Genomic DNA, 23,519 nt, shown 5'->3' on the forward strand with positions numbered 1-23,519 from the left:
TAAGCACTTCAAGTTACCAAAGTATCAATTCTGCAAATTTTTCACAGAACTGCAACCATCTACTTTCAGGGTTTCCTAGATTAAAACTGTTCACTCAGAGGGCTTGGTAGTTTTCCGTGCCATGTCAGTATGGATGTAAACATTCAGTGCTTGATACAATGGGTACAATGACAAAGATCCCTTCCTACGTCACCAAATAAATCATCAGGCAGGAACTTCTCCTGACTACACAGGACAGCCATGATGACACATGGGCTTGGTATTGAAGAGGCCATGACTCCTTGACACTGCACAAAATCACTGTCCAAAGCCAGATTTTGTTCACTCTAACATCATTTTTTCCATTGTGGAACAGAAGCTGAGCAGGAGCTCTGGTGGGCTGAGCAGTCACATACTGGAGAGCACTGGCAGGGGGCCCGGGAAGGCAATCCCACCTCTGCAAGTTGTGCCAAGGGGACACGGGGGAGGTGACAAGCTGGTGTTTCCAGGTACCCCTTATGCAGGTGAGCTCCACGTCACTCCCATTTCCCAGAGCAGAGCATGCTGGAGCAAGCTGACTCCATCTGTCCCTCACATCCAGGGACCAGCCTGACTTACCTAAAGCAGCTCCAAATTTTCAGAGTACTCTGCACTCTCTTGGTGGCTGGAGAAGGCAGCAACAGGATGAAGGATGGGATACATCCATTAACAGTCCAATTTAAAAATGAAATATAATTTAATTCAGCAGCAGCAGCACTGTACAGTTTTGCCTCCTGATGACTTTTGCTCTGAATTATGTGAACCAGAAACAACGTAACATTTGTTTGAGCATGATTTACATGAAGGAAGGAATCCCACAGCCTTTACAATCCCTCTGTGAGTCAGGCTTTGGTATCACTGGCCTGTCACATGCAGGAGGTGTTGAGGAGAGAGGAGGGCTGAGACAATTCCACTGGACAAACTCCTCCACTGAGCGGGCAGTATTCCCACCCAGCCTTTGCCCCCTGCTACATGCACTGCAGTGAAGGCAACGGGTTGTATTTACAAGTGCCAGGGCAGTGTCTTCTCTTGCTCTTCAAAACCCTTGCTCCTCAGTGGCAAGGGGTCTGTCAGGCCAGTAATTCCAGTGCTAAATAGAAAATAACTATCCTGTGATTTTATTTTGTAGACTGAAGCCGCTTCCCAGCAGGGCCACACACACACAGAACTGCACTGAGCTCCAAGGGAAGGTTCATCAGCCACAGCACAGCCAGGGATGGGCAGCGACTGCGGCAGGCTCTGAGAGCCACCCAAAACACGTTTGGGATGACAGATGCACCACAGTAGCTCAACCTTGCACTGCTTCTTGTTTTCAAACAAGTTCCAAGTATTTAAAACTTCACCTTCCTAACTGGAAAGAAGTGTGTGCTATTTTTAACAGGCAGCAGGACACCGAAGTGCTGGGGGCTCTCTAACAAGGGGTGTGTGTACTGGGGAAAGCTCCAAGGTGCAGTGGGGCTGTCCTCTGTCCCCAGGCTCTGTCTGCACAGCTGTCATTGCAGTTGTGTGTGTACAGCCCTTACACTTTTGTCTGCTAAAGCCATAGCTTTATTTTCATGCACTTCTGCGCTGTCCAGGGTGAGCCTACAAGTGACATTTTTTTTAACTGGGTCCCAAATGGCACATTTTGTATATCAGTATTTAGTGCCAGTCTATAATTAGAAGATAATTTTTTCCAGAGCTAATGAAAAGATGCCCTAGCAACCCCTGGATATGATCCCAAATCCATTAATACAGCTCAAGTGATTCCATTTCATTTTATTTGGGACAGACCACAAAGTTTGAAGAAAGATGCTGCCAAGTATTTTCAACCAGGAATATGCTGAAACTTGGTAAAAAAGGATGGAAGAATTCATCCTGTATCTGTCCCTGTTATATACAACTTAGAGAGAAACTGGGAAAATTAAATGAGTAATACTTCCTGAACCATGATGGTACTTTGATAGAAATGTGGTTAAGAAATACTCCCATGGAAAAATAAAGAAAAATGTATTTCTATCATCATAATGAAGACCTGTTGTTATGATTCATTAGTGCCAGCTGACAGAGGCAAGGATGGTGAGTGCACCAAAAGTGAGCCTTAGCTGCATTTTATCCCTGCCTGCCAGCCTGGGTGGATTTCTACCATGGTGTCCTGCTGAGACCATCAGTGACCGAACACGTGGCTCCATTCCACGTCCAGCATCTCCAAACCCAGGTTCCACACCAAAATCAGCACTCCCAGCACTCCCACACCCTGCTGTCACCACAGTGCCCAAAAGTACACTTGATTTAACACGTGAGAGCACAGCTAATGCTGACCCTCATGAAAGGAGTGCTAGGAGAGATCTCCAGCCCAACCACACTGTGCCCTGCTTGGCATGGGTGCAACACCCATCCTGTGTGTGCCTTTCTGTTTGGATAATGTTCTTAAAAGCAACTATTAAACTGCAAGCATATTAAACTGCACTGGAACAGCAGCAAAGAGCTGCCAGGATGAAAGTGGCTGCACTTCCAAATGGGGCTCGAGGTCTGGCACATGCCTGTTCATCAGAGATGCTCAGCAGCACCTGAGCAAACGCCAGGAGAATATCACTGCATTGAAACCCCAATTTTCACAGCAGAACAGCATGGATGGCCCATTTTCACTGAGCAAGCCGTGTCTCTGGGATGAGCACACAGTGAGCAGAGCCCAGCAGAGCACGGGGCTGGTGGCTGCATCTGATTAATCCCTTCCCAGTGCCCCAGTTCCCTGCCAGGTCCCAGCAGAGCCCACGCCTGCTCTCCACAGGCAGAGCCCTAAAAATGGAGTATGAGCTGTGGAAACACCACCTACCCCATGCCAGGAATGCGGGCCCTGGAGCACCTCAGCTCCTGCCATGGCACAGTCACCAGCTTTTTGGATTTATGAGCAAGGTAAGTCCTGCTCACAAAGTATCAAGTCGACAAAGAAATAACAATATAAATGCAATGAAGACCCACAGTGAAAGGCAAATGTGCCTTACATAGGCAATCTGAAAAGGTCACCAGAATGTCTGTGGCAAGGATACAAGTATTTTTTAACTTTGTACAATGAGACCAAAAGGTAGACAAGGAAACCACTGTGATACCACCCCAGGGAGTGAATAAATACTGCCCCAGACCATGAATTAGCTCTAAAGCAATTGTGTTCTAATGAAATCCTCTACAATACAGCCACCAATTCACACACCTCAGCATCATCAGTAGAACAGGCTATTAATTAATGTTTTTCTGGAACACTTTTAAAAGTTGAACTCTCAAACTATCATTCCTCTCCTGCTCCTTCTGGACAGCCTTTACAAGACAGATTAAAGAGGAACATCCTGTCCCCAACCACACAGCACTGGAGGAGATTTCAAAGACAAAGATCAATGCCTCATCTTCTGAGTTTTGGCATGGATCTTATAATTCAGGGTTATTGCTTACTTGACAATTCCCAACAGCACATTTTACTTATTTACAAAAAGACAGGAATTAACAACAGCTCATGACATTTTTATTTTAATGAAATTTAAAAAGGCAGTTATTAGTTATACATACACACAACTGATTCTGTACTTGTTAGTCATAAATATAGAACATTCAGAAGTACAAAATACACTTTATCCACAGCACAATTTCACATCAATATGAAGAGTTTAAACAGATACGTAACCAAGTGCCTAACAATGACAGAAGCCCATTTTTGGAGTTGTTTCCTTTTTTTTTCCCCTTTCCCTTTATTTTTTAAAGACCATTAATCTACACAAAGTAATCAGTGCCCACAGTCATCAGTTTCATGAAATGCACTCTGGTTTAGAGTAGGAGAAGTCTGACCTTTTAAAGACAATTAGATGCCATCACCTTTTCTTTGCTCCATTAACAGCAACAAACCCAAGCCCACATTCTCTTCTTCTCACAGTTAACAACTGTGAAAAATGGGGCTCTGGCAAAAATCACCTGAAGCCAAACTTGAGCACTGCCAGGAAAAGTGAAAATATCTGAACTAGAAATTAGTCCACTCGATACCTTGCAAACAAAGAGCAACAGCAGTATGACACCCATAAGGCATTAATGACAAAATGGCTGTATTATTCTTGAAAAAAGAGTACACCTATGTATAAAAATATATGTCATAGCAATTGGGTAAATCCAACACTATTTAACACTGTGCCAAAAGTAATTAAGAGTTAAAAAGGCAGTTCTGCAAGAAGTATTTACAGTTTCATACTGTACTTCAAAATAAAAGAAAAGGCAACAAAGCTACAAATGGAACTATCTGGTTAAAGCATCACTGTAGGTACTGCCAGTAGCACTTGCACAAGTAATGTGATGGAGTCTTGGATTGTTCATCTGAATAAATGAACATAAATATTTTAGTATCTAAAACTGTCTCAGTCTACATGTCTGCTCCTTGAAATAACTCACCCAGACCACCACTATTTGCAGTTCCTTGATCCATGAGTTTAAACCCCAAAAGATTCCGTTTCAAGAAACACTGTGTTTGCAACAATTCGATCAGAAATCACAGCTTTATTTCCAGCTTAGAAAAAAATCCACAAAAGAAATGAGAAATCCACCACCTATGAAATTCTGGAAATTGGAAGCCAAAGTGCCAACAAAGCTACACCGAGAGCACGTAACAAAAACATCAGCATTCCCAATGCACCTTGCAACTGCAGCTACAGGATAAGCCAAGTCCTGTAGTAAGGAAACACAAGATATAGCACGCAAGATACAGCACAGCTCTGTCAGCCACAGCACCTGGGGAGCTGGCTGGGGGAGCAGGCAGGACACGGCGGGGCCAGGGCTGCAGCACAGCAAAGCCTCTCCTGCAGCTGCTGCTGCCTCAGAAGCACAAAGCTGCCAAAGTCACGAATTGCTCCCTCCTCGCCGGCAGGGAATGGCATTCCCAACGCCTCCCACCCGGGCTGGAGGAGATGGGGTGGCCAGGAAAGGCAGAGGAGCAGGGCAAGGGTGGAAATGCGCTGGCTCGGGATGGCACAACAGAGAGGGCTGACAGGGAAAACCCAAACCCAAAGCTGGCACTGCCCACACTGCCCTGAACAGAGCAGCCATCACCTTCCCTAGAGGAGCCCACAAAGTGAGAAGCAGTCCATGCTCTGATCCCTCAGGTGCACTGACTTCAAAAAAACAACAAGAAAAAGAGAGATGTGCTTAAATTTCTTCTAACAGTGCACTCTGAACTGCATAACCAAAATCTGCACACGGGAAGCCTTCTTCAGTAGTAAAAAACCCACAACACACTGAGGAAGTTATCATTGCTGATGTCAGGAAAAAGAAATTGACTTTAAAAACCTTATTTTGAAATTGAATTCAGGAAGTAAAATAAACTATAAATATACTCAGAGCAGTTTGTTGGGTAAAATAAAACACAGGAACAGCACTTTTTAGCTGAATTCATTATCCACTTTACAGAAAAAATTATAAAAAATTTCAGAAGAACTGGCATTTATCATGTCAAGCATCTTCTGTGGAGAGACACAAACTGCTCACCTACTGCTCCCTCCCTCATGAACAGCCCTTTCAAACCCTGCACAGACACTGAGCACCTCACTCACTGGTGCAGCACTCAGGCACCTCTTAGAGACACCAGTGAACTTCACAGCAGAGCTTTGCCTCTCCAATTCCATGAGCAGTCATTCATCTGAGCAGCGTGAGGGGAAAGGGCGATGGCTCCAAGAGAATAAACATCCATGGATTTAAAAGCAAAGTGCCTAAGCACATGGCTTGCTCACCTCAGATGGTATTTTCCTGATCTTTGGGGGAGAAGAGATAGGAAGATTTTTGTTTGTTCTCAGTGTGATTCGGTGAGGCAAGTGCAGATCAGGAGATCCAAGGCCTCTCCAGTACCTCATCTAGAGATACACAAAACTGTCCTAAAAAAAAAGACTCCCTAGCCCCACTTGCACATAGGGTAAGAGATTGGTCCCAGATTTAGTGAGAGAAATAGTAAAGAGGACTCTTCCTGGCTACTGAACATGACATGCTGATCTGGGAGAAGGCTGGGACCGCAGTGTCAGACGGGCACAGCCCCATCTGTGCCAGCCCTGTCCCTGGGCCACGCTCACCTGAACCAAAAAAAAACACGGACTGTGGTGATGTGCACCCTGTCCCCACTCAGAGACACCCCAGAATTCCAGAGGAGCCATGAGAGGAGGAGCTTAATCCTGTGAAGTCTAAGAATCACTGCACACACTGAGATCTTCTGGATGGGGTCTCTGCCCTGGGGCTGCTTTTCCCAGGTCCACGATAGCCCCTGAATGTCCAAAAGCTGAGGGAAGCTGCCTCTTCCTGCTCTGCACCCAACCTCAAAGGGTATGAACAACCTGTATGCAGGAACTTGGGCCTTTGTGATTCTTTTTCCTCTCATCCTGGAAGAAATGATCAGGATAAAATCCTCACAATCCAACCTCTGTAACTCATCATGCATATGAAATACTGAACAAAAAGATTCCTACCACATCTCTCATGAAGACATATGGCAGGTGACTCGCCCAAGAGGAAGGTGATTAACTTACCTCTGTGGAAAAGCATACAACATTCAGAGCAGTCAAGAGTCCTCAACAAACCTGGTATGCTGAAAATCCCATTTTTAACAGAACAGGGTTAGCAGAAGCATTTGCTTGGGAATCCAAGCAAAAATTCAAGTTATCACTGTGTAAGCAGTGGACAATAGTCCAATCAATATCTATTACCAACTCACTTTAAAAAAATTATACACTACAAAACCATCTCGCTGTTTGCAGCAAATGAGCTTGAACGATTTCCTAGTAACAGGCCACCACCTTCCACTGTTAAAATGTGAGGTTTCACAGTATAAAAAGTACTTCACAGAAAGGAAATGCAGCTAATATAGAAAATGCAATCTTGATGTGTTTACAGTCATTTTTTAAGAGGCAATATTTTTGGGAAAGCAAGAACAATAATAATTAAAGCAGCCAGTGAGAAATGTACAAGGTTATAGGCCTCAATTCAGTGCAAAACCAGACTAATAGCTTATGTAAGTAAATGTTTGTTCTGAACAGAGAACCACCTGAATTAAAAGTAAGAACACCTATGTGAAGTGATGGAGACTCCCACAATATTCAAATCCTTCACATACACCATCAACCTTTTCAGTACACTCCAGAATGGACCCTTTGTAAAGGCAAAAGAAACCAGTACAAGAAATCACTTCATACAGCACAAGATATACATAAAGTACCAAAATGTACACACATTCAAGTTTAAGTTAGAAAAGGCAGAGCTGAATCTTCTGGTGAGAGAGGCCTACATTATGTTGCTTAATCTCAACATTTAAAGTGACCTAAAACCTACAAGAATCAAAGAAAACAGAATATTGTGTCTGCTTTCAGAAACTTAAGCTTAAAGCAAGGCATCGAAATTGAGCGGTAGGCACTGTAACGAGACATGACCTTACCTTTTCTCTGTTAGTCTTTGTTACTTTGTTATCTATTGAAAAATTACCATTCAAAGGAAATATTATGCATCATTCACATTCAAATATTTGAGACTCAGAGATTTTTTTTTTAAAACAAGCAAAATTTTTATCTCTGAGGTAGATGACAATAAAATATAAAAAAAACCCAAACAATGGAGCTGTCAATGAACACTAACAAGTGCTGGAGCTCCTCTGCTGGCACTGATGCACCCCAAGGAGGAGAGAGCAAGCCCTACACCACTATCTGAAATGTGAGAAATGTGTCTTCTGGTTTAGTAGCTTCTACAGAAATGCAACACAGAAAGAGCAGCGCCAAAATTACACTGAAATGGCCTTGGAGAAGAAGAACTTCCATTTCTGCTTCACAAGCTACTCAGAAAATGGTGGAAACATGCCCAGGTCAGCAAAATCTTCAATGTTGTAATTGCCAGTACCCTGTGTTGGATCCCCAGGCATCGGCAGCATGTCCTGCATGATAAGGAAAAATCAAAGTGAAGTCTCACTTGCCAACACATTATCCAGACACAAACTGTTTCCTGTTCATCTGTTCAGTAAAACCAGAAAGGGCCAAGTTTAAATAAATAAGGTGTAAACTGTTTCCTGTTCATCTTTTCAGTGTAAAACCAGAAAGGGCCAAGTTTAAATAAATAAGGTGAAAAACAGACCTGTGCAGAGGGCTGGGCTAAAGTTTATGTGCTACTTTTTTGCTGGAGTGTTTCTGAACAAGAGGTGGGACTTCAGCAGGGCAGTTTTGGATTGCTCCTCTGAAATAAAACACATCTGAGCTGCCTTCTAGTCCTCCCAGACTGAAACAGCTCCCCTTGGAATGGGAGCTACATATGGAGAGAAGAAGCAAACTCTCTGGTTTCACTGCATGGGGAGTGCACAACATCTCACACACTGGAGCTCCAGCTGTGTCAGGATGGGTTTGGGCAAGGTCTCACCTCCTACCAGCACGCTCTAGGTCAACACTGCTCTGTGCAGCACTCAAGCCTGGACATCTCCCCAGCTAACAAGGTGCCCAAGCAGCCCACATGAATGTACAGAGGCAGAGGAAATAGCAGGAATTTCTCAGGAGAAATGGGATTTCACGGTAATTTCTCTTACGTGTCTTGAGCCAAGTGAGGTCTCTGCAGGAGGCTTCAAGAAACATTCAACCTTTCCTCAGCCAGACACTGAAGCCACAGGGAGAAGATATCCCTTGCTGGGAAAACCAGAGTTTATGCTTGCTTTTCCTGTCAGTCCTTACAGTAATAAGCTCTTACCACAAAGCCAAGTCTTGCCAGGGATGGCTCACTATCCTCACAATAAAACAAAACCAAAAAAACAAGTAAGAAAGCTCACGGGATGTGTTCTGTGAAAGAACTGAGAGCTGCTGGGTACTGGGAAGTTCCTCCAAAATAAAGACTGATTAAAATCCATCCAAAATCTTCTCAGCATCCTTGCCAATGTGGTGAGAGAGACTGTGAGCACAACTGGCAGTGTCTGAGCTGCCAGGGTCAGCCTTCATCTTCTGACCAAAACTTGGACTTATTTGATGTTTTCCCACATTCTCTCCCAGCCAAAGGGAAACTGTAGCTGCTCCCTCCTGTCTACACTTCCATGTCTGAAGGCATTTCTGCTGCTGGGGCCTCTGTGGCCAAGTCTCCTCAGGCACAGATCCAGCAAGGTCTCCTCTTGAGTCTGGCTCTCTCCTTAAGCCCAGCTGACCCAGGGCAGACTTTGGGCACAATCCAAGCAATTTCTTGGAGGCCTTTAAACTCATCCAAGTTTCTTATCCCATCCAGCTATTATCCTAACTCCCTTCAAACACATGCTCACCTCCAAGAGCTCTACAGATGAGCCCAGCTCTCCTTTTATCCCATGGTCTTCCTTTCCACTAACTTCCTGAGACGTTTCTTAAGAAACAAGCAAGACATTGCTTGGAGCCCCGTGTCTCTGCTGGCCATCAAACCATGCTGTCAGCAGCACCACTGAAATTACCCTGAATATCCTCTTGGACAGCCATTAACCTCTGCTAACACAAAGAGTTGCAACAGACCAATCTTGCCTGGGCTGTGGGCTAAGAGCACGCAGACAGGCAGTTATTCCAGATCAAGTGCTTTTGTTTGATCTTGTGTGAAAGCAATGCTTCATCCACACAGGAATATTCCCATGCTCACAGCTCTTCTGCAGCGTTCTTGCACACGAGCCCAGTCTTGCAGGTGAATTTACTTTCCAAAAGACAAGGAGGCGCCCCACTTCTAAACTTGCTTGGGGCTTGAACTGTCTTTCCTGCATTTATCTGCATTGTTTTCTTGTAAACTGTCTTCTTCATCTAATTTAAAAACCAGTTATACAAGGACAGATATGTCCTTAGTCAACTTACGAAGTCCTACTTTACAGGAGGACTTTGCTATCAGTAGTCAAGACTCAGAATTATAGTTAATTAGGTAGTTGAAGATGATTGTTTATCACCTGTCTGATATCTGACCAGGTTTAACCTTAAAAAATTATTGTCCACTATCTTCTGTGCAGTATCACACTCCTTTCCTGCTTGAACTGTCAAAGAGAATGACATTGATATCTAATTGAAGTTGAGATGTCAGAGGCCAGCACCAGGGTAAGAAAGACACTCCACCTGGGAACACCTCATGGGTTCCCTGCAAAACACGAAAGCCCTAAGTATAGGGTGCAAAGAGAAGGGAAAACAGCGTTCTGCATCAGCAAAGATACTGTTGTGTGGCAGAGACCCAAACCACCTGAGGAGCTAAGGGCACCTAAGAGCAGAGCAGGGCTATGGCAGCACAAGCGGCAGGGAAGGGCTGCAGGCTCTGCTGCACCTGATCCTCAGGGGCCACGGCTCTAACTCAGAACTGAGAGGTGATCAGAGGGACCCTGGGCTCACCTGGAACACCTCGCTCTGGTTGGGCTGCGCGTGCGAGTGCTGGTCCCCGCTCTGCTGGTTGTGGTGCTGGCTCTGCCACTGCGACCACACCTCGGACGGTCTGCCCTGGAACTGCCCGCTGCTCTGGCCACCTTCAGCTGCACGGGGGAAGAAAAGGCACAAGTCAGAGAGCAGCTCCTCCAGAACATCTGCCTGCTGTGGGGCAGCATCCATCAGTGCTAGATTTGCAAAGGAGCCCTGGAGAAAGGCCCTGGGTGACACCAGCCCTGCGAGGAGGAAGCTGGCGGGTGTTTCAGCCCCAGAGCAAAGCTCAGGGCCGTGGCTGCACAGCCATGAACTGCCCAGGGCAAAATGCACAGTGATGTGGTACTGCAAGACAATTTTCAAGCATCCCCCCATAAACTTTTAATCATAATAAGGACTATTTTTCATTTCACTTAAAAACCAAACTTCACCATCTGAATGCTGTTTCTCTTCAAAACACTGAATTCTTGTGGAGCAGTGGCTGCACAGTTTGGTACTCATCTAAGAAGCATGTAAGCAGATCCAGGATTTTTTTTTTAAGCAGATATAGAAACAGTATGATCAACAGACAACAGCCTTGCTGATTAAATACAGGCATTTCGGGACTGTCCTGTTCTCCAGTGATACATCTGCAAAATGATTTATTTAATATGCATTTAATATGATTTATTTAATATTCCATATCAAATTACTATCATGTCAATATGGTGATACTTTCCTAAAAGTCTCAGGCCATTTACATTTGATAGAGTAACACGAATAGCAAGGCTTCATTGTAAATACACTTTAAATGATGATTTCAAGGAGATTAATTTCTTCTAAATGGTCCACCAGAAAAAAAATATGTTGCCACACATTAATTTGGTTACCTATTACATATACATTTTTCATGAGTACAGTAACAGATTACACTTAAGCTGGACTAATTTTACCCTGCAGTTCTACAGACTGCCACTGAATTATAATATTTTTGGGTAATTTTCCATTCCTTAGTCACAGTATCTCCTTCTAAGAACTAGCATTTTGGAAAACCTGCCACCATACTTATGCTTTTCCTCCAAACATTTCTTCCTCTTTTTTCTTGTTAATGTTTTTCTCTATAACTGCTCCAGCTATTTTTGCCTGTTTCCCTCTCACACAGAGGGTCAAGCTGTGCATGTCTGGTTCTTCCTGATCACCAGCATCCTCTGCCAAGGGTGCCAAATTTCCTTTGCCAAACTTCCACACCTGTGCTATGCCAAGTCTTTGATAGCCAGACTCAATCATGTCAAATCAGCCACTACTCACAGTCATGACTTCAGAAAATACAGACACACATATTTAACCCAATCCCTTTGGCCACCAGCTAAGCCATGCAAAACAGATAAAGGGAAGGTTTTACAGGAAAGTAAACAGGCTGTAGTGATGCATTTCTATCACATCTGAAGTACATGATTACAGTTCTTCCCTCACTGACATTACCACAAACAGTAATCCAGCTGACTCAAAAACCCTGCAGACATTTTAAGAGCCAAAATAAAATTCATCTAAGTTACCCTTTAAAAGCAAGCTGCAAGTTTGTTTTGTTTTATTTCCCCTCAGAACAACACAGTGAAATTAAGTGAGTGAAGCAAATGATGCTTCTTTTCAGCAGAGCATCTCCTGCCAGCCGGCGCTCGAAGCCGCTCGTCTCCGTGAAGGCTGGGTTATTAATAGCACCCAAACTGATGTAGGTCAGGAGATGTTTCTCATTAAGTGAAAGGGTTCTTGCCAAGTAGCTTAAGCCTGAAATACAAGGCTGTCTCATAAACAAATGTACAATGCCTGGTGGGAATGGAAATGGAGGGAGGAATAAGCTGTGTGGGAAGAGCTCCATCCCAATGCCGTTTTTCTAGGTCTGTGCCAGGTCTGTTCCCCAGGGACAGGAGCAAACAGCACACATCAGCACACTGCTACCTGTGCCTTTGGGATTGCACCTTATTGTCACCCTGAGACATTTTTCATGGAATCCATTATATATTTTACTCTTGAATATTTTCCTTCTGGTGGAGCGCAGAAAATTTACCAAGGGGTTACCTATGGGGTCACGGTCTGAATGCCACCAAATTAGCATATAAGAGGAAAAGAAAACCATTTCAAAACATGGCAACTACTCTGATTAGGTTGGTAGCACTGGGGGCAAAAATAAATCCTGTTTTCAGCCAAAGTCTAATGTGCAATCTCAGTGCAAGAGGACACCACTATGAAGTAAAAAAATGAAGAAAAAAAAAAAAAGGCAAATTGAACCAGTTGGCCACAATTTGAGAGGATGATTATTAGTCATTTATTTATTAATAATTTATTATTATTAGATATATAAGCAAATTTTGAATCTTTCAGGACACCATTTACTGGGGGGAAAAAAAAAGTTCCCTCATACCATAAAATGACAATATTCTGAATGTGTTGGATGTGGAGGAGATGGAGCATGGAGGGAACAGGTCAGTTCTGTCCTCTCTACTCAGCAGCAGAAAGCAAAACTCTTTCACCACCTGCGTTTCCCAACTGACCCACCAAAAGAACAATAAAAAGAACAATAAAAAAACATTTTTACTGTTTAAATATTAGAAGATTTTTAATGAAGTTAATGCTGAAGAGTTTCATTTCTATATGCATTTCTGTGTTACACCATTTAAAACTCACCAAAGCCTGCACTTCGGTTTGCCAAGCTGGAGTAGGCATTCCCACTTGGAGAAGAGGTGGCTGGGCTGGACAGGGGGCTGTAAGATGATGGGTCAGCTGGGTAGGTGTGACTTGTTCCAATGCCAAAGGGAGACGACTGAGCCTTGCCAGACTGAGATGGAATTTGCTGAGGAATAAAAGAAGGAAAGTTAAAGAAGGAAGAAGTTTTATTGTTGGGGAACAGCACAGCAGAATCACTTTTTGCAACATAAAGCAAAGACTAAATAAACTCTGTGGATGCCAACAGGCACGTTTCTCCTGTCTCAGCTGTATTTCATTTCTGTCCAAGCTACTCACTGCCTAACCAAGCCCACAAAGAGAAATTGAAGGTGATTACATCTCTGGGTATCTGTCATGATGTGCACTGTTATTGGCAATCAGTGCAGGTAAAGGAAGCTGCTCCTCCCAGGAAGAGAGGGACAGGGAGCAGAATGAAGCCCCACAATCCAAGAGGAAAAGGTCAGTGACCTGCTACACCACTCAGACACACATAGGTCCATGGGCTGGGCAGGATCCTTGCAAGGGCACTGAGGCAGCTGGCAGAAGTGCTCACTGAGCCACTTCCCAACACTTCTCAGCAGGAAAAATTCCTTCACGAAAAGGGCTGTCAAGAAGAGGAAGAGGCTGCCCAAGGAAGAGATTGAGTCACCATCCCAGGAGGTGTTTAAAAGATGTGTGGATGTGGCACCTGGGAATGGGGGTTAGTGGTGAAATTGGCAGCAATGGTTGGACTTGAGGACCACAAAGGCCTTTTCCAAACTTAATGATTCTATGATTTTTGGGCAAATGCAGGGGAGCTGGGGGAGGAGAACAGATCCCAACAGGCATATAACATATGGAAGATGCTATTAAGTCTTCAGTTCCAAGCTAAGAAACTGTACATTTCTGCCATTTCTACAACGGCAGTGGGAGCTCAGCATGTCACTTCTGCAAGGCTTAGCTCCATTTTACTTTATGTAAGATGGAAGAATTAATTTCAATTTCCTTACATTCACATCCAAACTCGGTTGATTTGGACAAAATTTGTGCAGTAAGAGGGATGAGTAATTTGTTTTAGTCATTTTCAGCACCTTCCATATCATTTGAAGAAATGAGTTAATGTTGTGACTGGATTTCATTAACCAGGTGTGACAGAGAACCATGACACTCTGAGGTCTGGGAATAATCAGTGATTAATGTGGAAACAATTCACTTATTGGAAATTTATTTAGTGACCACCCCAACATGCCATTCCAGCCTGCCAAACAACAAGAACTCAGGAGGGATTAAGAACAGCATTATTAAGATCAAACTTATTTCATATTATTTGTCTTTTAATAGAGTTTTGAACCATTTTTTAACAGTTACACAGAAGAAGAGGTGATTTCTGGGCTAACACTGCCAAGCACAGTGCATCTGATGGAGGTATGTGCTGTTTCCTCCAGCACACAGCAGCGTGAGCTGTGCTGGGCAGTGCTAATGGAGGAACACCAGGCTGAACAGCCTCTGCTCCCAATCCATGCCTGGATTTGCACCTGCCCCTTCTGCCCACCCTGACAACAGCAGGTAACACTGCTGGGTGCAAGGCTGGCCCAAGAGAGATTTAATTCACAGGCTTAATACTAAAGCAGAAGATCTGTCCTTCTTCCTTCATCCAGTGAACACATAAAACAAATGCAGGACAAGAACTTTCAGTGGGGTTTGGGTCAGTGCAGCCACTGCCACCTCAGTGACCACCACCCCAAACCAGGAGCAGCCACACACGGGGCAGCTGCTCACACTGCCACACCTCCACCCCAGCCGCAAATTAATTACCCTGGCACCATAAACGGGTTTACTAACACTTCTGTAAAAAGCACAGAGAGTGCAAATCTTTAATGCCCATGAAAATGAATCACTTGAAATCAGTACCTGTCCTGGAAACGGTGGGCGATTTCCCGTCCAGGCCACCTGGCTCTGGTTGAGCTGCCGGGATATCTGGGTCAGGTTCTGGCCCGTCGAGGAGGAAGACTGGATGTCGTTGACACCAGGCACGTGCACCACAGATGAACTGAGGGTTCAGAACAGACACAGAGCCTCATTTGTAGGGCCTGTTCCCAATGCACAGATTGTATCCCAGATAAAGAAATACTGACGATACATTAAAGCTAATTATTGAGTCTGTCTTGGTAAGAAAAATGACTGAGAACCATCACAAAACTATGAAACACACTGGCATTCTAAATGTCAGTCCTAATAGACACAGCAGGCAGAATTATTTTGAATTAGACTTCAGTAATCTCTTGGAAAGGGCTTCTAAGAATAAATACAGTCCCACACATGGTGCATACACACTTAGTCCCACACCACTTTAACATTTAATGCATTAAAAATCTGGTTTGCAGAGAGTATTCAAGCAGGTACTTCATCACAAATTTGTGCTTAAAGTCAACAGCATTTAATAATTTGCTTAAATGCCATTCTAAATGAAGATGGGCACAAAAGATGACACTTATAAGCACTTCCTTATTTGTTTCCTGCCTGGGAAATGAAGAATTATGTACTACATATTAAAAATAAGGGCTTTTAATTCCTTTTTTCACCAACTGATGCTAAAGAAGAACAGGCAGTTATATACCCTGGCAAAAGAACAATCAAGACAGGAAGTTAAACTCATGTAGCAACTTTGGAACACTAATAATAGTAAAAAATAGTATTTTAAATTTCTTTATGTTAGCTGTTTCCTACTTACTGAAGTTCACTACAGATAAATACCTAGAAATTCCTAATTTTAAGAAAAAAATTTATGAAGGAACTGCTCCGCTTCACCATTTTATTCTCATGGAAGTCTTGAGCAATGGAATCTAGACAACTACACATTGTGACTGTACTTTTATATATAAAACCATATTTTTTACATGTCATATAGAAATGAATAGAAATGAAGACAGCACACAAAACCACTTTTGTGGATCCACTGAAACAGCTTGCTCTTTTCTCCAATCCCATCCCTATTGTTTATTTTCACAATCTTACAGAGAGAGAAGAATGCAGATTGGAAAAAGAAGTAAACAAGGCTGAATCCTTGGAAAAGGCTGACAGAATCCCTCCCAGAGTGTAAGCAAAACGTGGCAGGCATGTGAATATGTGAGTTGTTATTCTGGAGTTCTTACTCCCTAAAAGCAAAGTGTATGTTTAGAAATGCCTTGTAGCATTTTCTAATTTTTTAAAGTGTCTGTTTTATTTTTATTTTATATTATCACAGAGTCTCCAAAGAGGGAAATGTAGAATAGAAAGTCCATCTAAATCTGGCTGGAGCACACAGCAGCTGCTGGGGAGAGCTGGCCCTACTGCCAAAACCTTCTCAGCTGGACTGGCAAGTCCCATCACCTAAGGAGCTTGGACTGTATCTGGATCTGTACTTTGAAAGCAGATTTCTGTAGAGCAGTGCCTAGAGGCTGCCCAGGCTCAGAGACTGAACGGGCCAGGCTGGAGACTGTACAGAGGACAGTGCACTGAGAGTGGAAGTGCTGGCAGAAATGCAAGCCATTACTTGATGTAACAGAATAGCAGTAGGAAAAAAGCTACAGTTAAACATCAGGAATTAGCAAAGGAAATGAACAGAACACAAGCCAAACCCCCAGATGGCAAGTCAGTCACCCAGTAATACACAATATCCAATTAAAAGACATTTCATTTCTCATATCTCCCCAAGTTATATTTGGTTTTAATTTGACAAAACACACTCACATGGATCTTATTTCTCTTCACTGAGATTATTAGCAATTATGACTTTAAAAGCACATTAGTTTAAATAAAATCACTGTTTGCCAATGTTTTCCAGTTCAAGGAAGTGGCAGGTTCTGAGTGGCTGCTCCTTCCCTTTCACAGCCTTGGCTGGTTTGAACAGGAGAATTAAACTCCAGTAAGACAGTGGTGATATCACAAGGCACTAATCAACATGATTGCACTACCACACTTTCCAAAAGCAACTGGAACCTGTATTGCCAGCTGGTAGGCAATGACACACACTTAGAAGAACGCAAAAATGCTTTGGAACATTCCAGACCACCACCTTCTACCACCTTGATTTGGAACCTGCCTTAGAAAAGTATTGATGCCCCTGTCCCACGGTGATATCACAAGGCACTAAGGTCAACAAGATTGCTGCTACCACACTTTCCAAAAGCAACTGGAACCTGTATTGCCAGCTGGTAGGCAATGACACACACTTAGAAGAACTCAAAAATGCTTTGGAACATTCCAGACCACCACCTTCTACCACCTTGATTTGGAACCTGCCTTAGAAAAGTATTGATGCCCCTGTCCCAGTCCTCACCTTGGACTAAGGATGCAGCATCCCTCTGTTCCCTTTGATACCTACATCAATGCCCTTCAAGGCAGCCCTTCAGCAGGAGCAGTGACAGCTGAAGTGCAAAACAAATCTTTGCACCTTCCCAGCTTGGTTGAATGTTCCTCAGATCTCTGACCCTGTCCTGTTATCTCTCTCCTGTTACCTCTCAGAGTTGTTTTCCTTCAGAATTTGTTGCTGCTCCTTAGCTTTTTTCCAACTACAATATCACAGCAAAAAGTGCCTACTTACCAGCCAATATTTTTAAGAGAAATACCCAAATCATCTCAGTTTGTAAGCCCAGCCTAAGAGCTGAAACATCACCAGCAGTGAAGCGTACGCAAAGTAAAATTCATTCAAGTAAATAAAGCTCTTGCACCTTGGGTTGGTTTTGTTTCCACAGTACTGCAGAGGGACAGTTTCCCCCTCTCAGACAGGAACTGACACATTCAGGATCTGCACCAAATACCTGAAAGTCTTTCCCGAGTGTCCTGGCTGAAATGGGCTTCCCTGTGAGTAAAGCTGCTGGTTCCCTGCTGTGGATGCAGAGGCCATCATTTTTTTATCTGCTACAAGAGAAAAGCAAATCACAGAAAAAGAATTAATTTAGGGGGTGAGATAATGAAGGAAAAAATATTTAAAGACAATTACAATGTATGTTGTTTTCTTGCCTTCTTCAGGCTTCATGAAGAAGCCCTGTGGAACACGTTAGGAAGGACACAAAGTGACAACTCGGTGTGAAAGCAGAGGCACAGTTGGTTTGTGTACGCTCTACACTCTCCTGAGAGGCTGTGGGTTGTTAGTGCCACTGTTTGCATGGAACATTGCGCTGGTTGTGTCCTCTGGCCACACAGCCCTGACCTGCTGGAAGCTGCTCCAGGTGGGGAGTGAGGGTGCCCCAGGCACAGGCTGGAGAGGGGAACAAAGCTGCTCTGGAAGAAAGGTGTTTGGGGCTGCCCAGGGGATGGAGGAATGGCACAGGAAACCAGCCTGGTCTGAAGAGAGTGTGATGCATTAGCACCTCTGTGGCTCAGGTGAGGGCACATTTCTGCCTCCAGCCCCACTGCTGTAACCACAGCCTGTCTGCACTGAGGTGGCAGCTGAGAGCCCCCACCCTGCTGGGTTAAAGAACCCAAGGGTGTCCAAGAGCTCTCTCCTAAGCAGCTGACAATCTGCTCCCTGGGACAGCCCAAGGAGCACCCACCTCCCCAGCAGCCTGGTGGCACTGCCTGCTGATGCTGGGGTGACAACCTGCAGCCCCACCTGCATCCCAGGTGGCTGGAGGCACTTTGCTCCTCAGTGTCACAAGACCTGCACACCTGAGCTGTGCCAAGGCAAAACACAGGTCTGTTGTGGAATTTGCTGTCCTCATGCGGCTTGGGGGAGCCATGAAATAGGATGGGAAGCCATGAAATAGGATGGGGAGCCATGAAATAGGACGGGGAGTCATGAAGTAGAATGGAAGTACCCCAGAGGGGTGAAAGACAAATGAGTGTAGTGAATAAATTGCACAAAGAGATGCCATTAACTTTTATAGTCTACCCTTAATGTGGGAACTGGAGATCAATCTCTAATTGAATGAAACAAGATTGGGTGAACAGCACCATTTGGTCCCTTAATTTAATTTTCTGGTACTGGATTATTCCAAAGCTCAGGGAAATCTCACTAGTACTTCTCTTAAAATAATTTACAGGTCTGCTACACCACCCTTTATTCACCTTCTCCATCTCCCCTCCAAGTGCAAAACACCCTGCAACTCACTGATGGTTTTGCACCCATATGTTGCCATGCACTTGACAGGCCTAGAAATCAAGTCTGCCCCCTCATTTTCCCCTTTGCTCTTCTCAGATCCCACTCATTTCACAAGATGCTCTCTCGGACAAAAGACCCACTCAACTCACAAATAACAGAAGTATTTTTTAGGTGTTTAAAATTTTTTTTAGCTTTCCCTAGCTTTTAGAGACCTCCTGAGTGTGACTCACCAAAGGCCTCCAACACACAGCAGCTCTTCTCTGTTACCTAAGTTGTTCTTACATTATGTTCCTAACAGGAACCTAAGCTTGCCTCTCAAAAGAAAAAAGTCACCTCAAATTCCCTCACAGGAGTCTTGGAGTGTGGATGCCACTGATGCAAGCTGGCATTGCTTGTCTTTGTAATGCAGAAATTTGTAGAAATTCCTCCCTGGCTACCTACTGCCCAGCACAGAAACCAAGGCTGGGCTGCAAAATCACGCCCTCATATTTAAAAACAACAACAGGGAGAAATGGGGACGAGGTGTAGAAAAGGTTGTGCATACAGCAGGAAGAACTGACAATGGGTTGGCATATCTCTGAGATGAAGGACAGATGAATTCGTCTTTTTCTGCAGTAATGTCATTCTTGCATGAGATGCCCCATTTTCTAAGGCCATCTTTTGCAGGGAAACCAAACTCTCAGGGCTGGAAGAGACTGAGCCAAAATCCTGCGGGTGCTTTAGATATTTGAGAACAACTCACCAGAAAAACTGAGAGTGCCCCAAATGAACTGGAATTCCTCAAGTGGAGCAGAGTTGCCATGGCAGCTACCAGGGTCTGTGCCACAGGATGAGGCCAAGACAAAGGGAACAGCTAAACTAATAGCAAGCAGCTAATTCTCCTTCCTGAGTTACCCTGAATGCCCTTTAGCCTCTGAATCTGCCCCACATCTCTCCCAGCTGTATTCCTACAGGATTTTTCCCACAATTCTCTGCTCTCACCTTTGGTACAGCACTGATATTTTCTTTGTTTGTTTGTTTTTCTTTTTTTCCTTTTTTTTGTGAATTTTACCCGTTTCTCTCTAAACTCCACGGGTCAATGATGCCCCTTCCCCCAGCAGGACCAGTATCTCCAACATTTCTGACTCTTAACTACATCTCTCTCTGCATCATCCCATGCTTCAAATCACTAGCATGAATTGGTGAAGCCAGGCTTCCTCTCCCAACTTCTGGGGTTTTAATGAAGTGTGGCCACTACATGGAATTATAGCAGCACTCTCCCTGTGTCAGCCCATGTTCTTACACAACGAGATCAGGTATCAACATAAGGCAAATGTCTGGCAGGCAGCACTCTGGCTTGTCAATATTGGTGTTGGACAGGGTACCTCATCCCTGACTGGGAACCATCCTTTATCATTCAGAGGAGACCTTGATCACAGCTCCCATGAGAAATTTGGAGAGGGAGAATGTCTCAAAAAAAGCACAGCTTGTAAATTGATAAGAATGAAAGGAGAAATGGCATTTCCAAGAACATAACCTCCCAGCTACCTCACAGCTTGTGACACCCTTAACACTAACCCCTTCTTACAAGCAGCTGAGAGCTGCCTGAAAAAGAGCCAGTAAGGCAGCCAAAAAGCAAGATGTTCTTGCTTGGAAAAACATATTCTGGTGTTTAGGGTTGGAGTCTTGCTACCTTCTAATGGACCCCTTTTATGGCCTCAGCTGTTGAGTCCACTGTTCAAGTAAACAGAGAAGGATGAACAGGAATAGCAGAGAAGTCCTAGCAACAGGAGGACAGAGTATCAAGTACATATTGCAGTTACAATGTCTTCTCCAACTGAAAAAGCCAATCCAGACACAAGAAACCAACAGCGAGGTCACCTTCCAACACCCCTGCAGTCAAACCCTGTGGGTTGTTTCCTCCCCGCACTGCATGACACTTGCACATTGATTTATTTAAAACAAACGTAAAAATTCCTCTTTTTCAGTGAGGACAGTTAAGAACAATAAACAATCAATGAGCTCTTCCACAAGCCATGGCATTGGCTGGTTTCCTACAGATATATATTTCAGATGATGCCTTCAGCTGCCAGTCTTAGCGGTTTCTGTCTGTTTGGGCAACAGGCAGCACAGGCTGGGGCTACTTTGAGACAGCTCCATCTGTCTGACTGACAAGTTGGCTGTTACCTCTTACAACAGGGCTGGGAAATCCTTTGGTAAGGGCACCAGTAAGGACTCTGTCCTCACAGTAATTTCCAAGGAATACAGAACAACAAAGTGTTCCTGAGAGTCCTATCACTCTTAGAAGAACTTGCTAAAAATTTTAAAAGTTGTGGGAAAAAGAGCAAGGAGTCCTCACAACCAGGTAACATGACTGGAGATGCTTCAACTGGCCAGAGAACAAGTATACGGCTGGCAGCATATGACTGTGAAAACATTAATACAGAAGCTGGTGATTTGATAAAAAACTGCAGCCTATCTTAAGGCTATCTGGTAACTTTCTTGTCCCTTTTTCAGCGAAATATGTCCCTATTTAGAGAAATAAATTTACATATGCTGTTTAGGAAAGAAAATACATACTTAGAAATGGAATGTTCTGCTCAGTATATTTAGTATCTAGGAGCACTGCCTAAGGTGTTCCTGTGAAATGAAAAGAGAATCAAAACCAGGCAGCTCTGGTGACACTAAAGCCATGCTTCCCTCTTTGAATTTACTCCATCATCTTTAGGGAAACACCAACTAATGACAAATGCTAAGAAATGTCCCAAAGACTGATGCTGCTTAGAAAATTCTCTGCCACACAGCAGTTTCTCTTCATTCTCTTGAAGCTGTGCTCTACACCATGTAACCAAGCTTATCATAGTATTATAAATTAAACATCAGGGACATTCACTTACAAGCAGTTATTCCAGCAAACATCTCAGCAAATCTAGGATCTCTCTCTTGGGAGAAGATAGCATCAGGCTTTTCCACAGACTTTCCACCCTCATGAACATTAGCTGGTATACTTGGAACAGGCACCTGTTGAGATACAGAGAGGAAGGTGATTTCCTCTACTGTATTTGACAAAAAGGAATTCAGGGACAGTCACAATGTACTTTTAGTTTTGCTGAAATGTGCTGTTGTTTTACATCTTAAATGATCACAGGCACAAAAAGAAAAATCAGAGAAATTTCACCTGAGATAAGTCATAGGATGACAGCCCATCTCTTTGATGTACTTCGAGTTCTGCTTGCTGTTGCTGAAGTTGTCTGCAAGGGAGACAAAATGACTTTCTTACAAAAAACAATTAAGATACAAAGAGGAATAGTCATGGTCTCCTGTTTTACACTCCCAGTGAAACGTGTCTCAGATGCTTTACTAAATCCTTTCCTGTGAGATCCATCTGTTTTTACAGCTTTCTCATTAAGAAAACCTGCTCCACAGGAATGCAACAGAGCACAGGAAGAGTTTTGCTGTGATAGCACAGAAATGTAGGTGAGTAAGTAATGGAGGATGGAACACAATCTCCTTCTAAAGGATTTAAAAATTCACTATTCTTAATTCATTGTCTTCCTATTCTCAAGGATGAGCACAGCAGAACCCCCTCTGATCCTGCTGAAGGAAACAGTAAGCTTGCTCTCCAGGAAGATGCCTAATGACAGAACACCTCAGCAGCTTGAAGTTATCCAGATGTTTTACACCTCTGATTAACAGCTGCTTTTTGTTCCCTGGTCACAACAGGCAAGGAAACTTCTGGCCTGGAGATGCAGGGGTAGAACACTCATCTTTGTGAGGCTCTTGGTTCAGTTAGTTAAGAAGATATGAAACCCCACAATTACGCTAGAGCTCAGAGATTGCAACAGGATTGGACTTAAACTGACAAAATACTTGGATTTGGTATTTGTAAATGATCCTTGACAGTGCTCACAGTTTGTGTATGTTTCTGGCTTATTTCTAAAGGAAAAATCACCCAAAAACCAGGAATTACACACCATGCATGTCTTTCCCCAGAGAGATGATACTTGGACAGGCAGGAATATATGAGATTTTGCAAAAAAACAAGATCATGGATTTGAAATTCTGGAAAATGACAATGTATTTTTAGCCACAGTTAAATTTCAGATTTCCATCCAAATCTTCTTTTACATTTTGAAATAGATTCAAATGCCAAGGGACTGAGAGACAAACTTGCAGTCAAAGTCAAACGACAAATTAGACACAAACTGGTGGAAAAGTGAGGAATCACTCAAACAAGCTCTGAAATAAGTTACACATTTTGCTATCCCTTGAAGCTTTTCCAGGAGACGCTTTGGTCAGTTTTTATTCTCCATGGCAAAAATCTGTGTCCTGCAACAAACAGCAGGTCAGAGTAAGTGGCCAAGAGCCTTCTGCAAGCCCTACAGTGTGAGAACACATAATACAGG

General features: G+C 43.6%; 1 protein-coding gene across 2 annotated transcripts in view; it reads right to left on the reverse strand.

The window, feature by feature from the left end:
• Positions 1-4,744: 4,744 nt before the first annotated feature.
• The window catches only part of ARNT2 (aryl hydrocarbon receptor nuclear translocator 2), a 95,053-nt gene continuing 76,278 nt past the window's right edge, over positions 4,745-23,519 (reverse strand). For both annotated transcript variants that reach the window (XM_041418941.1, XM_041418940.1), the window contains 7 exons: positions 22,292-22,364; positions 22,011-22,134; positions 17,852-17,951; positions 14,964-15,102; positions 13,035-13,200; positions 10,350-10,486; positions 4,745-7,930 (listed from right to left, as the gene is read on the reverse strand). In XM_041418941.1, the coding sequence (XP_041274875.1) occupies positions 7,832-7,930; positions 10,350-10,486; positions 13,035-13,200; positions 14,964-15,102; positions 17,852-17,951; positions 22,011-22,134; positions 22,292-22,364 (838 nt within the window). In that variant the 3' untranslated portion in view covers positions 4,745-7,831. The remainder of the gene's footprint in view (positions 7,931-10,349; positions 10,487-13,034; positions 13,201-14,963; positions 15,103-17,851; positions 17,952-22,010; positions 22,135-22,291; positions 22,365-23,519) is intronic.

This window comes from Onychostruthus taczanowskii, unplaced genomic scaffold (genome assembly GCF_017590055.1).
Source record: "Onychostruthus taczanowskii isolate IOZ18803 unplaced genomic scaffold, ASM1759005v1 scaffold6, whole genome shotgun sequence".
Classification (NCBI taxonomy): domain Eukaryota; kingdom Metazoa; phylum Chordata; class Aves; order Passeriformes; family Passeridae; genus Onychostruthus; species Onychostruthus taczanowskii.